The sequence below is a fragment of the Orcinus orca genome, chromosome 2 (genome assembly GCF_937001465.1).
Source record: "Orcinus orca chromosome 2, mOrcOrc1.1, whole genome shotgun sequence".
Classification (NCBI taxonomy): domain Eukaryota; kingdom Metazoa; phylum Chordata; class Mammalia; order Artiodactyla; family Delphinidae; genus Orcinus; species Orcinus orca.
Genome location: NC_064560.1, coordinates 25,984,813 through 26,001,759, shown reverse-complemented (window position 1 = coordinate 26,001,759; position 16,947 = coordinate 25,984,813). Strand labels below are relative to the sequence as shown.

At 38.4% G+C, this 16,947-nt stretch overlaps 2 protein-coding genes and 1 long non-coding RNA gene across 9 annotated transcripts in view; 1 reads left to right on the top strand and 2 right to left on the bottom strand.

Moving 5' to 3' along the window:
• Positions 1-10,816, bottom strand: part of LOC101281536 (aldo-keto reductase family 1 member C3-like) — a 28,525-nt gene extending 17,709 nt beyond the window's left edge. Inside the window, exon 1 of the mRNA XM_033409098.2 lies at positions 10,736-10,816. The gene's annotated coding sequence lies outside the window, so the exon portion shown is untranslated. The remainder of the gene's footprint in view (positions 1-10,735) is intronic.
• On the top strand, positions 3-16,943 carry LOC125963376 (uncharacterized). Its single transcript, XR_007475257.1, has 3 exons — positions 3-1,706; positions 12,893-15,781; positions 16,431-16,943. It is a non-coding gene; the product is annotated as an uncharacterized LOC125963376 (long non-coding RNA).
• Positions 10,736-16,947, bottom strand: part of LOC101273575 (dihydrodiol dehydrogenase 3) — a 42,081-nt gene continuing 35,869 nt past the window's right edge. For 4 of the 7 annotated variants that reach the window (XM_049705301.1, XM_033409094.2, XM_033409096.2 and 1 more), the window contains one exon: positions 10,736-10,816. In XM_049705301.1, coding sequence (XP_049561258.1) covers positions 10,744-10,816 — 73 coding nt within the window. In that variant the 3' untranslated portion in view covers positions 10,736-10,743. Of the gene's footprint in view, positions 10,817-14,603; positions 14,746-16,947 lie in introns of those variants that run through there. The other 3 variants (XM_033409093.2, XM_033409092.2, XM_004281682.3) reach the window with 1 other exon arrangement.

The window sequence follows — 16,947 nt, the reverse complement described above, 5'->3', positions numbered from 1 at the left end:
TATTTATTTATTTATTTATTTATTTTTGGCCTCGCCACATGGCAGGCGGGATCCTAGTTCCCTGACCAGGGATTGAACCTGCACTCCCTGCAGTGGAAGTGCCGAGTCTTTACCACTGTACCACCAGGGAAGTCCCCCTGTCTTCCTGAGTTTAGAAATTCTTCAGCAACCTTTAAGCTTTCACAAAGCCAGCTCAGCTACTGGTAACTTCCCTTTGTTCCACAGGTCACACCAAGGAACGTACAATTAGGGAATACCCTAATTTTGTGGACTTTGATACAGACCTCCTTGATTCAGCCTCTCTGCAGTTCTCCTCTCAGTACTTATTCTCAACATTCTTTAAACCTGAGTTCCTATTTGCCTGCTTATTCCTCCATTTTATTTTAATTTCCTTTAAACAACTCCTTCACGCTGTAAGAAACATACATATTAAATTAGAAAAATTATATGAATTCATGCCTTTGAAATAATGTTTCCAGCTCCATTTCTCCTAAAAGATGCAAATAATATCCAGTAGCACATGTGCAATACTAATGACCAGAGTCTATTTCCCTCTAAAAGAAATCTGTCTTCTTAGAGAGTGGTTATTTTTATCTTGCATCAGGAAAATTTAGGACAGGGCTGAATATTATGTTGTTGCCAAAAATCGGGGGTGGTTACGTTGGCGCCAACAACAACTAGTAACAAATGGCATCTGCTGAGGGAATTCTGCTGGAAATTATGACAATTCGAAAATGAAAGCAATGTTATTAATATTGTTATTTGGAAAAAGTTGAGTCTATGGAAAGCCATGAATTCATAATTATACTGAAAAGAAAATTAAGATGAAGTTCAGGAAAAGGCAGTTGAAATACAAAAGAAGGATGAACAAAAATATACATCTAAGTTATCACTGATTTTAATGTTAGGGAAGGGAAGTGTAGTAATTTCTCTTCATCTAAATGAGTAATTTCTCTTCTATACTAATGTCAGATTATAAAGTAGAGTTGTGTACTTTGTTTTCGTAAGCAGGAAATTGAAAGCAATCCAATCAGTACTAAAACTGTGCCGAGTACAGGAACAATCAATCCCATCTGTAATTATTCACACGAAATGAAAGTTAAACACTTTAATGGCCAGTCACATTCTCCAAGTACCAGAAGAGTTCAACAGCATGGAAGAGAGGTAATTAAATATAAAGGGTTATATAACACTGATAAATGGAAACTCTAAAAGTCATGTCAATTCAGGAGATACCAGTATTGCAACAATACTAAAACCTGTGAGAAGGACAAAATGCATGGACATTTTAAAAAGCATATAGAAAGTGAAGCTTTACCATAAAAAGAGAAGTTCGTTTGATAATCAGTGGCTTGGATTTGAATCATTCTCAGAGAGTCAACCATACTAGGGCCCTACTAAACATAAATCAATCATCTAAATTCAGCAATTTGGGCTAATTTTTTGCTCAAAAAAACCCTTTATGAATACTTAAAGTTGAAATTCACATAATTTTTTTTTTTTTGGCAGTACGCAGGCCTCTCACTGTTGTGGCCTCTCCCATTGTGGAGCACAGGCTCCAGACGCACAGGCTCAACGGCCATGGCTCACGGGCCTAGCAGCTCTGCGGCATATGGGATCTTCCCGGACCAGGGCACGAATCCATGTCCCCTGCATCGGCAGGTGGATTCTCAACCACTGCGCCACCAGGGAAGCCCGAAATTCACGTAAGTTTATATGTCATGAAATATTATTTTTCTTTTGGATTTTTCAGCTGTTAGAAAAATGTATAAACCATTTTTACCTCATGGACTATTCAAAACCAGGCAGTGAGCTGTGCCTGCAGGTCATGGTTTGTGGATCTCTGCTCTACACAATTAGCTGACATTATTATAATATCTATAATTATCTTTCCGTAGATTATTATCTTTTAATTGTGATGAAATATACATAATATTTTTCATTTTAACCACCCTTAAGTGTACAATCCAGTGGCATTAAATATATTCACAATGATGTGGAACCACCACCACTATCTATACCCAGAACCAACAAAAACAATATACCTGTTACAAATTTTCCTTTTGGCTTGTTCAGTGTTGATGTATAGAACCACAACTGATTGTGTGTTTATCTGTATTTACCTTGTACCCTACAACTCTGCTGAATTTATTAGCTCTAGTAGTTTTCTTGTGAACTCTTTGGGGTTTTCTGTATGTTGAATCATGTCATCTGTGATCAGAGATAGTTTACCCCTTTCTTTCCAATTTGGATGGCTTTTATTTCTTTTTCTTGTCTGATGGCTCTGGCTAGAATGTCCAGTATGATGCTGGATAGCTGAGGTAAAAATAGGCATCCTCTTTCATTCTCGATCTTAGGAGGAAAGCTTTCAGTCTTTCATCATACCATTGAGTATGATGTTACCTTGACTTTTTTCATATATGGCTTTGTTGAGAATTTGGCTAAACTACTCTGTAATATCACTGCGTTGTCATCTGTTTGGTACAGCTAAGTAGCCTACAGGGGCCATAAATCGACACTACCCCCTCCAGAAAGCTAATGCCTTAAACAAGTGTTTTCTGAATGCCCCCCAAAGCAGAAATGGCTTGTTTAGATCCCTGGGAAGCCACTTCAGCTTGTGAGGTATAAAATAATGGCAGCAGCCTTGTTTGTACTTCATCAAGCAGAGCAACAACCTACCGTTGGAACACAGAACACTGATATGTGGAAGACAAGCTCCTTATTTCCCACCCTGGATCCAGCAAATCACACCAGAACCTCGGTTTCCTTCCTCACAGCTGCCTGTCCCAGGTCTGGACGGTGGGCGGTGGGTAAACACCACCCTGAGGGCTGTAACTGACCGGTACTAACTGCAATTTACCAGCCAAGCTTTGCTCTGGATGCAGCAAGCCTTCAAATAGATTCTAGAGTTCTGAAATATTTACTTCAGACAGATTCTACCAACATAACTTTTGTCAAGGTAGAGAGATGGATTCCTGGTGCTTCCAATTCTGCCATTTTTCCTGAGGACACTCTATAAATTCTTTGGGTTGATCTCTGAAAGTACTGTTTTACTCTAAGATCTGGTAAGATAGAAATAAAGTTAATTTTCAAAAAAATCCCCACTAATTTTTGTGTTGCAAAATACTAATATCATTTCATTAAAATCTGATAATGAAAAAGATGTTACTGCGGGGCTTCCCTGGTGGTGCAGCGGTTGAGAATCTGCCTGCTAATGCAGGGAACACGGGTTCGAGCCCTGGTCTGGGAGGATCCCACATGCCGCAGAGCAACTAGGCCCGTGAGCCACAGCTGCTGAGCCTGCGCGTCTGGAGCCTGTGCTCTGAAACAAGAGAGGCCGCGATAGTGAGAGGCCCGCGCACTGCGATGACGAGTGGCCCCCGCTTGCCACAACTAGAGAAAGCTCTCGCACAGAAACGAAGACCCAACACAGCAAAAATAAATTAATTAATTAATAAAAAAAGCCCTGCTAATTTGAAAAAAAAAAGATGTTACTGAAAATATACATAGTTTAGAATTGACTATAGTAAAAACATCTTGGAAGATGCAAATATATTAACAAATACAGAGATTCTAGTAAAAAAAATTTACTAGAATGTACTAAAGACTTTTGTCATTGATGGAATAGAAGACAAATACACCGTATATATATAGTTAACCCTCCAACAATGCAGGGGTTAGGGGCGCCAACCCAAGCACTGTTGAAAATCCACATATAACTTTGCAGTCTCCCTTTTATATCTGCAGTTCTGCCTCTGTAGATTCAACCAACCGTGGATCACTAGTGTGGTTTCCATGTGCTGAACACAGGATCTGGTTTTGTTAAAACATGACAAATAATTTCCATATGTTGTATATGTGTACGTATATACATACATATATGTTTGTGTATATAAATGTATACATAGGTATATATTATACGAGCCTGGAGAAAATATAGGAAGTGCATATTAAGCTGTTAACATTCATTATTGTGAAGTGTTGCTGAAACGAGTGAAGGGGGAAAAAGAGGGCATGGGGGACAAAAAGGGCAAAAAGAAAAAAATTCAACGAAAAAGCAAATATATGGGGCTTCCCTGGTGGCACAGTGGTTGAGAGGGAGCGGCTGGGCCCGTGAGCCATGGCCGCTGAGCCTGCGCGTCCGGAGCCTGTGCTCCACGACAGGAGAGGCCACAACAGTGAGAGGACCGCGTACCGGAAAAAAAAAAAAAAAAAAAAAAAGCAAATATATGATCATTTATGTATATATTTAAAATTATATACTTATCTTTTTTCTTTATGTATAAATAAAATAATTCAGTAAGCAATATCAAATTACAGAGACAGCAAAGGATAAACCAGTCAATATAATCACTTAAAAGACCAAGAGGTGACACGTACACACTACTATATATAAGATAGATAACTAGCAAGGACCTACTGTATAGCACAGAGAACTCTACTCAATACTCTGTTATAACCTATATGGGAAAATAATCAAAAAAAGAGTGGATATATGTATATGTATAACAGATTCACTTAGCAGTACACCTGAAACTGACACAATATTGTAAATGTTGTGAAATGTTGTTAAAAAAAAAAAAGACCAAGAGGTATGTACTATAATTCACTGTTGAGTTACTGGACATGGTTCCACACCAAGAAAGGGAGAATCCCTGACTTCAGAGAATTATTTCCTCTATGTAAAGATTTTGGTACTTACCTCTAAGTGGATATCTAGTATATATCCAACCTTGAATGTGAAAAAGCAGACGTAAACACTGAGACAGTTTCCCAGAGGACACTGGGAAGGTATTTATGTGCTCATCTGCCCTTGATTTTTGTTTGCAAAACTTACACATAGGTGCTGATTGGCACCACACTGTTTTTGAATCTCTCTATGCCACAATTAAAGTCATACACAAAATTATGTATTACAATCAAAGAGGAAACAGTCAGGCACAGTTTTAAATATTAGAGAAAGGGAACAAAATCATCTCTGATGTTCCACATGGCAAACACTAACCCTTCTCGAAATGTGAAAACAGCCATGAATCTTTCTTTCAGGAACAGCTCTGAGTCTGATCTGGAAATGCAGAATTTACCCAGACAGTATATTCCATTGGAAAGTATTGACTGTCCTAATATGGGTACAATTAGGCTGTCATTTATAGAGATAAAACTACTGATACCATGATATGAATCATGTGAGCAATGAGAAAAATGTTATTTCATTGGTTAACTTTTCACCCCTGACCACTAAGGGGAGGAAGTCCTCTGAAAATCCTTCACACCTTCTTTTCTCTTTCTTCCCTCTGCATCTACGACAATCCATTGTGGTGGGTGGGGTTACAGGGCTCTTGGATTCACCAAGACTCTGGGAAAATAAGTAGGGGACTCAGTTAATCAGCCCATGCTATATTTGCAAAAAGACCTTCTCCAAGGTTATATTAAAACTGTCAGGGCTTCCCTGGTGGCGCAGTGGTTGAGAGTCCACCTGCCGATGCAGGGGACACGGGTTCATGCCCCGGTCCAGGAAGATCTCACATGCCGCGGAGCAGCTGGGCCTGTGAGCCATGGCCGCTGAGCCTGGGCGTCTGGAGCCTGTGCTCTGCAACGGGAGAGGCCGCAGCAGTGAGAGGCCCGCGTACCGCAAAAAAAAAAAAAAACCTGTCAAAAGTCAACAACAAAGAAAATGGCAGCCAGGGAACAAAGGATGGTAACCTACAAAGGAACCTCCATTAGGCTATCAGCAGATTTCTCAACAGAAACTTAATAGGCTGGGGGGAAGGGAGAAGGGTGGAATGACATTTTCAAAATACTGAAAGATAAAAACTGTCAGCCAAGAATACCCAGCAAAGTTATCATTCAAATATGAAGGCAAAATAAAGATTTTCACAGACAAACAAAAGTTGAGGACGTTCATCAAATTTTCCTGCTTTACAAGAAATGTCAAAAGGAGCTCTTGTACCAGAAACAAAAAGGCAAAACTTTAAGCAAGGTGATAGACAGAGTTAATCAGAAAGTTTAAACTCTATATCAGAATAGGTTTTTTAAAAATGCTTTATTATAGCATAAAGGTTAAAAGGGGGAAAAAGCTGAAAAAATAACTATAGCTACTTCAATTTGGTAACAAACTCACAACATAAACGGGATAATTTGAGGCAAGAAAAACATAAAAGGGAAGTGGAAAAGAACAGAACTTGTATAGGCAAATGAAAATAGATGCTATCAGCAGGAAAAGGACTATTTTATCTATGAGATGTTGTATGCAAACCTCGTGGTAACCACAAAACATAAACCCAGAGCAGAGACATGAAACATTTAAAAAAAAAGAAAGAAACTGAAAAACACCATAGAAAACCACCAAACCAAAATGGGAGACAGAACACAAGAAAAAAGAAAGAATGGAGATATAGAGCAATGAGAAAACAAAAGATAACATGGCATTACTAAGTCCTCATCTACCAATAATCACCCTAAATGTAAATGGATTGAATTCACCAATCAAAAGACACACAGTGGCTGGCTGGATTAAAAACCAGACCCATCTATATGCTACCTCCCGGAGACTCACCTCAGCTCTAAAAGCAAACACAGGCTAAAAGTGAAGGGTTGGAAAATGATACTCCAAGCAAATAGCGGCCAAAAGAAAGCAGGTGTAGCCACACTCATATCAGAGGAAATAGACCTCAAGCTTAAAAAGGTAACAAGAGACAAAGACGGACATTATATAATGATAAAGGGAACAATTCATCACAAAGACATAACAGTGATTAATATATATGCACCCAACATAGGAGCAACAAAACACATAAATTATTAACAGACCTAAAGGGAGGAATTGATGGCAGCACAATAATAGCTAACACCTCACTTATGTCAATGAATAGGTCATCCAGACATAAAGTCAACAAGGAAACAGAGGCCTTAAATTAAACATAAGACCAGATGGATTTGATAAATTTGTACAGAACATTCCATCCAAATGCAGCAGAATACACATTCTTCTCAAGTGCACATGGGACTTTCTCAAAGACAGACCATATGTTGGGACACAAAATAAATTTCAATAAATTTAAGAAGATTGAAATCATATCAAACATCTTTTCTGATAACTATGGTCTGAAGCTAGAAATCAGCTACAACAAGAAAGCTAGAAAAATCACAAATATGTGGAGACTGAACAACATGCTAGTAAACAAGTTTTGATTTCTTCTTTTCAATGAAGAAATCAAAAATTACCTGAAGACAAATGAAAATGAGAATACAGTGTACCAAAATCTATGGGATGCAGCAAAAGTGGTAACAGGAGGGAAGTTTATGGCAATACAGATCCACCTCAAGAAATGAGAAAAATCTCAAATAAACAAACTAAACTTATACCTAAAGGAACTAAAAAACTAGAACAAATGAAGCCCAAAGTCAGTAGAAGGAAGAAAATAAAAATCAGAGCTAAGTGAAATACAGACTAAAAAGACAACAGAAATATCAGTGACTAAGAGCTAGTTCTTTGGAAAGATAAACAAAATTGACAAGCTTTTAACTAGACTAAGAAAAAAAGAGAAGTCTCTGATAAATAAAATCAGAAAAAAAGAGGAGAAATAACAACAGATATCACAGAAATTCAATGGATTATAAGAGAATATTATGAGCAGTTATATGACAACATATTGGACAACCTAGAAGAAATGCACAAATTCTTAGAATCACGCAACCTTCTCAGACTGAATTATGATGAAATAGAAAATTTGAATAAACTGATCACTAGCAAAGAGATCGAAAGAGTAATCAAAAACCTCCCAAGAAACAAAAATCCAGGACCATACAGCTTCACAGGTGAATTCTACCAAACATTCAAAAATATTTAACTCCTATCCTTCTCACAATCTTAGAAAAAATTGGGAACACTTCCTAACTCATTTTATGAGGCCAACATTACCCTGATATCAGACCAGACAAGGACAACATAAAAAAAAAGAAAATTACAGGCCAATATCTCTGATAAACATAGATACAAAAATCCTCAGAAAAATATTAGCAAACTGAATACAACGATACATTAAGAGGATCATACATCATGATCAAGTGGGATTTATTCCAGGGATGCAAGGATGATTCAATATTCACAAATAAAACAATGATTCACCATGTTAACAAAATGAAGGATGGAAACCATATGTTCATCTCAATAGATGCAGAAAATGCATCTAAGATTCAATACTCATTTATAGTAAAAACTGTCAAAAAAATGGGTATAAAAGGAATGTACCTGAACATAATAAAGGCCATATATGACAAACCCACAGCAAACATTATACTAAATGGTGAAAAAATGAAGACTATCCCTCTAAGATCAGGAACAATGCAAGGATGCTCACTCTCACCACTCTTATTCAACATAGTATTGGAAGTCTTAACCCAGTTCAGTTAGACAAGAAAAAGAAATAAAAGGCATCTAAACTGGAAAGGAAGGTTCAAACAGACAAATTCATTGATTCACTCATTTCAGGTTTAGAATTTCTATCTTCCAGATAAAGAGACATCAAATAGGCGTTAAAAACAATCACTCATTTAAATAAAAATTAACAGCTGTTGTGTCTAATCTGCTTCCTGCATCTTTTGAAGGTTTCCTTTTTTCATTCAGATAATTTATTTTTCATAAGACTTCCAATTAGTTCTTTCTCCCATCTGTCTTTTTTTTTTTTTACTTACTTAGTTTTCTTCTGCTTTCATAAATGTTTGTCCCTTCTTAATTTCCTTTGAGAATGCCAAACCACATTATTTTTACATCATGCTCATATTACATTATTATTTTTATGTCTTCTTGTGTGATTTTTTTCCCTATTTGTTACATCTTTTGGTTCTGTTCTATGGTGGTAGATTCCCTCATGTGCATCGTTATTTTTCATTTGAGAAACAATCTTGTGCCTGCATGTCTTGGGGTTTTGTGGTAACTCTTGTGGTTCCAGGTCTTATGTTAAGATTTAGGATTATTGCAGTCCAAATGTCAGGTTTCCTAACATCAATTCCAAATAGGCCAATATTGGTATGACCTTTTAGTATTTTACTGGGAGTATCCTAGCTGAATCTCTTGAATGAATTCCATGATATCTCAAGCCCATAGTGTTTGGAATTGCAATTTCCATAGGCTCTTGTTGGCAAAGACTGTTTTTGACAGCTTTGATTCCAAAGAATAAAATACAGAAATTATCACCGAACTAGGAATTTTGTCCCAGTTGGCTCAGTTCTACAACCACAAAGCTATTCTTTCAGTCTGCCTTGGGCATGGGTGCCATTCATAAGCCATGCCATCTCAGGCTTTATCTTGAAACTTCCTATAGGTCCAGGGAATATCTGTTCTTTATCTTTGTGGTACTGCAAGTCAGCATGGAATGAAATAGTTACTTTGCTGTGCAGGTTATGAAAGAATTTTGACATCTCTAAATGCTGTGCAGGCAGGAAATGTCTGGACAAAGAGAGCTGCCACAAAACAGCAGAGATAAGCAAGTAAATTCACAGAAATGGAAAGTTCCTTGAGGTCTGATTCCACTGTCCTTAGGAGGGAAATGCCCCTTTGAAAATGAGTTTCTCCAAAACTATTCCACACAGTCTCATGTGAATAAGCCTGGAAACCTTCTAACCTACTTTGCTAAGATGTAGATGATGACAAAAGAATGGCCTATTTCCCATTCCAGTTCACCTCCATAGACCTGAGAACTATTAGAAACACTGACAATTTGACTACAGGTGTATCAAATCCTTTAAGGGTGTTGTCATGAGATAATCACAAAATCTGACTCTTAGACTCTCAAAAAAGTTTTCTTTTTAATTAAGGGTAATAAACTGTTAGAAAGAATAAAAATTGGACAATACATTGTTTATTTTTAATAAGAGACTATTTTTAGAGTAGTTTTAGAGTGACAGGGAAATTGTATACAAGGTACCGCAAGTTCTCATACCCCCTCTCCCCGCCCCCCACTTTGCCCTGTTATTAGCATTTTGCATTACTGTGGGACATTTGTTACAACAGATGGGAGGTAACACCCCAACTGTACTGACCAGCTATTAGGAAATATGTTGGAGGAGAAGCAAGGTTAAAGCCGTACCCATGGAGTAAGAAGAGAATTGAAGCCAGTTAACTTGGTTGTACTTCTATCAGAGTGGTCTTAAGTAAAGTGTTATAAAATAATAAAGACATCATTAATTTTTTGCAAAATTTTAACTCATATTTTTAATGAGTAAATTTTAAATTCCTGATACACTTACATTATTGTAAATTATTGTAAGAGAAGGTTGAACAATTATTAATCATATGCTGGACTAGAAAACTCCACATACCAATATCTTTCTTGTTTTTCCAATGATGAAGCCCCCTTTTTTTTTTTTTTTTTTGCTGTATGCGGGCCTCTCACTGTTGTGGCCTCTCCCGTTGCGGAGCACAGGCTCCGGACGCACAGGCTCAGCGGCCATAGCTCACGGGCCTAGCCGCTCCGCGGCATGTGGGATCTTCTCGGACCGGGGCACGAACCCGTGTCCCCTGCATCGGCAGGCAGACTCTCAACCACTGCACCACCAGGGAAGCCAGAAGCCCCTTGTTGACCAAACATCGTCTGAAACACTTAGCTATCTTACACTACTCTACACCACACATACACACACACAATTTAAAGGAATGATTAATGAGTGTTTTTCAAAATGTTAAACTTTAGTAAAGAAATAAAACTTCACAATGAAAGAAAATTTGCTTTTTTACCTTTTCAATCAGAAAAAAATTATTTCATTTCTTCTTCTTTGCTTTATAATAAGAATATCCAGTCCTGACAAGGGTGCAATCCTGAAAAGGGTAACAAAAAAAAAGACATGCTGGCAAGGTGCTTAGTGGAGGTTAATTATTGATAGTTTTTGCAGTATGCAAACAGACTGTTGGAGGGGTTATATCTTTCACCCAGTGTATAACTTTTAAAGAACTATCACAATGTAACTCCCCCCAAAAGATAAATATTTTATATAATTTATTATCTTGCTCAACATTAGCCATAAAGGAAAAACCTGTAAACAAGTTAAATTATAATAAATTTGGGAGGAGTTAGGGAAATCATGAAACATTGATACAATGGAATGTTATGAAGCCAAATAAAATTTAACATGTACAGTGATGTCAGCAAAATGCTAAGCTGCGATTTTGGAAATTGTGTGTCCGTTTTCATTTGTCTCAAGGGATTTCTTTATTTCCTCTTTGATTTCTTCAATGACCATTGGTTTTCTAGTAGCATATTGCTTAGTCTCCACTTATTGTTTGTTTGTTTAATTTTACTTTCTATAATTGATTTCTAATTTCATGTTGCAATCAGAAAAGCCTCTTGATACAATTTCCATCATCTTACATTTACTGAGACTTCTTCTGTGGCCTAGAATGTGATCTATCTTGGAGAATGTTCCATGTGCACTTGCAAAGAATTTGTTTCCTGCTGTTTTTGGATGGAATGTCCTTTAAATATCTGTTAAGTCCAACTGGTCTAATGTATCATTTAAGTCCAGTTTTTCCTTATTGATTTTCTGTCTAGATCACCTAACCTTCGATGTAAGTGGAGTGTTAAAGTCCCCTACTATTATTGTATTCCTGTCAATTTCTCTATTTAGGTCTGTTAATATTTGCTTTATATATGTAGGTACTTCTAAATTAAATGCATATTTGTTCACAAATGTTATAGACTCTTCTTCGATGGATGCCTTTATCATTATATAATGCCCTTATTTGTTTTTTATTATGGACTTTGTTTTAAAGTCTACTTTGTCTGATATGGGTATTGCTAGAACAGGTTTTTGTTTTGTTTTTGCCTCCATTTGCATGGAGGATATTTTCCACCCCCCTGACTTTCATTCTGTGCATGTCTTTAGCTCTGGAGTGAGGCTCTTGAAGCCAGCATGTATACTGTTCTTATTTCTTTATCCAATCAGCCACTCTATGTCTTTTGATTGGAGGATTGAGTCCATTGACACTTAAAGTGACTGATAGTACTGTACTTATTGCCATTTTGTTACTTGTTTTCTGGTTGTTTTTGTAGTTTTTCTTGTCTTTTTATTCTTCTTTTAGTCTGTTACCTTTTGATTTGATAACTTTATTTGTGTTATATTTGGGTTACTTTCTCTTTAATTTTTGTGTATCTACTGTAGGGTTTTTCTTGTGGTATTTTTGTTGTCGTTTTGGATTTTTTTTTGCAGTACGCGGGCCTCTCACTGTTGTGGCCTCTCCCATTGCGGAGCGCAGGCTCCAGATGCGCAGGCTCAGCAGCCATGGCTCACGGGCCCAGCCGCTCCGCGGCATGTGGGATCTTCCCAGACCGGGGCACGAACCCACGTCCCCTGCATCGGCAGGCGGACTCTCAACCACTGCGCCACCAGGGAAGCCCTCTACTGTAGGTTTTGGATGTATTATTACCATGAAGTTTATATATATCAACCTATACCTATATCTACTTGCTTTATACTGATATCATTTAAGCTCTAACACATTCCAGAAGATCTACATTTTACCCCTCCATCCTGACATTTTGTGTTTTTGATGTCATATTTTACATCTTCATGTCTATCCCTTTTTAATTTAGTCTTTTACATTTGTACTAGTTTATTTAAGTTTGTACTAGTTTATTTAAGTGGTTGATGCACCACCTTTACTATGCATTTGGCTTTACTAGTGGGATTTTTCCCTTTTTATATTTTCTTATTTCTTGTTATAGCCTTTTCCTTTTCACTTAAGGGAGACACTAATATTTCTTGTAGGGTCAGTTTAGTGGTGATAAACTCAGTTTTTGCTTGTCTGGGAAACTCTTTAGCTCTCCTTCAATTCTGAATGATAATTTTGCTGAGTAGAGTGTCCTTGATCATAGGTTTTTTTTTTTTTTCCTTTCAGCACTTTAAATATATCATGCCACTCCCTTCTGGCCTGCAGTATTTCTACTGAGAAATCAGCTGATAGCCTGATGTGGTTTTCCTGGTATGTGACTCATTGTTTTTCTCTTGCTGCCTTTAGAATTCTCTATTTTTAACTTTTGCCATTTTAATTATGATATGTCTGGTTGTGGGCCTCTTTGGTTTCATCTTGTTTGAGACTCTCTGTGATTCCTGCACCTGGATATCTTTTGCCTTCTCAGATTTGGGAACTTTTCTGCCATAATTTCATCCAATATATTTTCTGCCTCTTTCTCTCTTTTCTTCTCTTTCTAGGACCCCTATAATGCAAGTGTTAGTGCACTTGATGCTACCCTAGAGGTCCCTTAAACTGTTCTTATGAAAAATAATTTATTCTTTATTGCTGCTCTGATTGAGTGATTTCCATTATTCTGTCTTCCAGGTTGTGAAAGCGTTCTTCTGTGTCACCTAACCTGTTGTTAATTCCTTCTGGTGTATTTTGTATTTCAGTTACTGTATCCTTCATCTCTGATTGGATCTTTTTAATATTTTCTAGTTCTTTGAGGTTCTCATTGTGTTCCTCTACTATCTTCCCACATTCAGTGAGCATTTTTATTACTATTGCTTTGAGTTTTTTATCAGGTAAATTATTTATCTCGCTTTCGATAGGGTTTTTTTCCCTGAGGTTTTATCTTGTTATTTCATTTGGAACATGTGTGTTTTTCTTCTAATTTGTTTGGTCTTTTCTGTTCGTCTCTATGACATTAGGCAAACAGTTACCTATTCCAGAGTCTAAACGTGTGTCCTTGTGTGGGAGCATCTCTGTGTGGTCTGCCTGTGACCAGTGGCATTGGTGGGAGAGCTGGATCTAAAGCGAGCACAGCTCATGTCTTCTCCCTAGGTGAGCTGGCAGCTGCTGTTTTGTTGGGAGATCGGGCTGGAGTCAGAGGGACTAGAGCCAGAGTTAGGTGTGAGCTGAGGCTTCTTCTAGGCTCAATGGCAATTGGTGACCTGTTGGGGGTAGGGCTAGGGCCCAAGGGGCTGGAGACACACTTCTGAGTTGCCACCACTTTCTCCCTGTGCATGTGATGGCTGTCTCTGCCTTAGCAGGGACCAGTGCCAGAGCAGGAGGGGATGGAGCAGGAGGCTTTGGGCATGCACTGAGGTAGTCCTGGCAGACCGGCCAGAGCGTCAAGCAGAATCCAATCTGCTGTCTCTGTTGGGACTGAAAACAATCAAGTTTGTGTACACGCTCTTGAAGAACGGAGTCTTGGTTTCTTACAGCCCTATGGGAAGCCCCACTGGTTTTCAAGCCAGCCAAGGGGGCTCGTCTTCCCAGTGCCAGTCCTCAGACCTGGGGTGCCTAATATGAGTCTTGTACCCCTCGCTCTTTAAAGAGAATCCCTGAGCCTGTTTATACTCCTCTGGGTCACCTGCTAGGGGTGTGGGTCCTGAATGCATTGCTTCTCCTGCCCACATACTAGGCTCTGTGAGGTTCTTTCTTGATAGCTTGGGTTGTAGAGAGCCATTCTGCTACTCTTCAAGTTGTTTGCAGTGAGAGTTACTCTATATGTAGTGGTAGTTTTGATGTCTTCATGGAGGAAGGTGAGTTCAAGATCCTCCGACTCTGCCTTTTGATCCCCCTCCCGAGTATTCTTACTTTGAAATCTTTATTATTTCACACACACCAAAACATGCAAGAAGCTTTAAACTAGAGACACAGATTTTAATTAGCTCCAATGATTATAGCAATTCTCTCCACACCCCTAGAATCAATCAATTCTGATACAACCATGGTGGATCACTCATAATCAATATTCTTCAGAATATGGATAGTCAGGGTGATCAGAAATGCTGAAAGAGAAGGAGGGAGATTAATTTTATTAACTCTGTCTCACACTTGTCAAGGAGAGTGTTCCTCTGTGGAAGCAGTTAGGATGCTCTAAAACTCTAAATTTACAACCAACTCGTTTACAACATACATATATGCAGGCTCCCGGTGCGTATGTCAACTGCATCTTCATATCCAGTTCCCACATTCACATGCAACATAAAAGCCACAGTGATATCTACCTTGGCTGGAATTACAATTTCTAAGAAGGTCTAAGAACTATAGATGAAATGCTAAGGTCACTTCAGCCCCAGGTGGAACATTTGGCCCTGGATGATGGCAATAATCACAGTAAGAATCTTGCTGATCTTTTTCACACATCCATCCAACACATAAACATGGAGCACCCCCCAAAATAGAGGGTGCTCTGTTAAAAAAACTTCTAATCTCTTGAGATATCATGTACACATAAGTAACTATACCGATAAAAAGGGATTACTGTTTTCTTAATTTATAATGTATTAAAACACGGGTTATCAAGGAATTAGTATTACTGCTGTTTTCCTTTTTTTCCATGTTTTTACTTTTCTTTCTAAGTTTGTCTTTTTCCATTCAATTCATTAAAGAGTGCATTCTGAGCAAGTCCATGTGCCGGGAGCCATGCTGTTGACCTGAGTCCACAAATATGAGTAAGTCTAGGCATTCACAGCCTAATAAGGAGAACACAGAAGAATACTTCAAAGATTTGAGTACAGAAAAGTAACTTTGCACCTGTTTTTTCATGTATAATATCCTTTCTCTGAATCATGATATAGCTTTACAAACAAGAGAAAGCGTTTTGACATCTTTCATTTGAAACTGTATCTTTATCAATAATTTGTATTCCCTTCTCTCTAAACTCCCTTCCAAATTTCTGTTTGATTAGTCTTCTTTCTCTTCAGTCCTGATATCCTCCTGCAGTAATTGAACATGGAATTCTATGTTTGTGAATTAAGTCAAAGTCGAAGAGGTAGGGGCTCCCCAGGGGGTGGACTCCTGATGGACAAGGGCAACACTGCGGTAAGTCTTAAATCAAGAAACCAGAGACACCCACACAATCTTATCTGGATGTATCCTGCTAAGCACACAGCAGTCACTTACTGGAGGGCCAGTTAAGTTCATGATCTAATTCTAATTCAGTTTGGTGAGATTACAAGGATGAGGAAATGGAGTTATAATAGGGAAAAAGGTCCAATGAAGAGATAAATTTGGAAGAAATGGATGATGTCTCGGGAAAGAAATGCACGTTAGGGAGAAAAGCCACCAGACATTTAGGGGAGGGGGTGGAAGCATGCCCCACTGTGCCTTCGCAGCACCGACGCACATTGGCCTTTATGGGCTCCTCCTCCTTACAAATATTAACATATTTTACAATTGTGTTAGGATAAAAATGAATGTATCCAGGCTGGATTCACTGTTACATAGTCATTACTAATACAAATCATTTTCCCCTGATTTAAAAAAAAATAAAGGTGAAACCTTTTCCTATGTCCCTAAAAGAATAGTGGGCTGTAGGCACTGTGCCTTCTGTATCTAATGGGTACGTCAGCCCTGAGAGGAAGTACACCAGGCACAGAGATGAGGGGTATAAGGTAGTGAATTCACCACAATGTGAACTTTGGTGATTTTACTTATGAATTGTCCTGGGCCCTGCTCACATTTCTGTTAGGTCAGAGACGGAGCCCTGGAAGAAACCTCTGGTCTGAGGTCTACAGGAAGCCCTGGTTTACTCCTACACTGGAAATCAGGCCTGCCTTCCTGGTTAGGGAAGCTCAGTTTCTCTGCTGACCTACATGCTACAGAAAACAATGTGTGTGGACCTCCCTCCCACCCCACCCCGCCATCTCACCCATCTAGGTCATCACAGAGTACTGAACTGAGCTCCCTGTGCTATACAGCAGGTTCCCATTAGCTGTCTATTTTACACACGGTAGTGTATATGTGTCAATCGAAATCTCCCAATTCATCCCACCCCTCCACCTCCAACCCCCGTGTCCACAAGTCCGTTCTCTACGTCTGCGTCTCTATTGCTACCCTGCAAACAGGTTCATCTGTAAGGGGATATATGTATACATATACCTGATTCACTTCTTTGTACAGCAGAAACTAATGCAACGCTGTGAAGCAATTATACTCCAATAAAAAAGAAAAAAGAAAACAATGTGTGTGAAATATATACAAGTCAC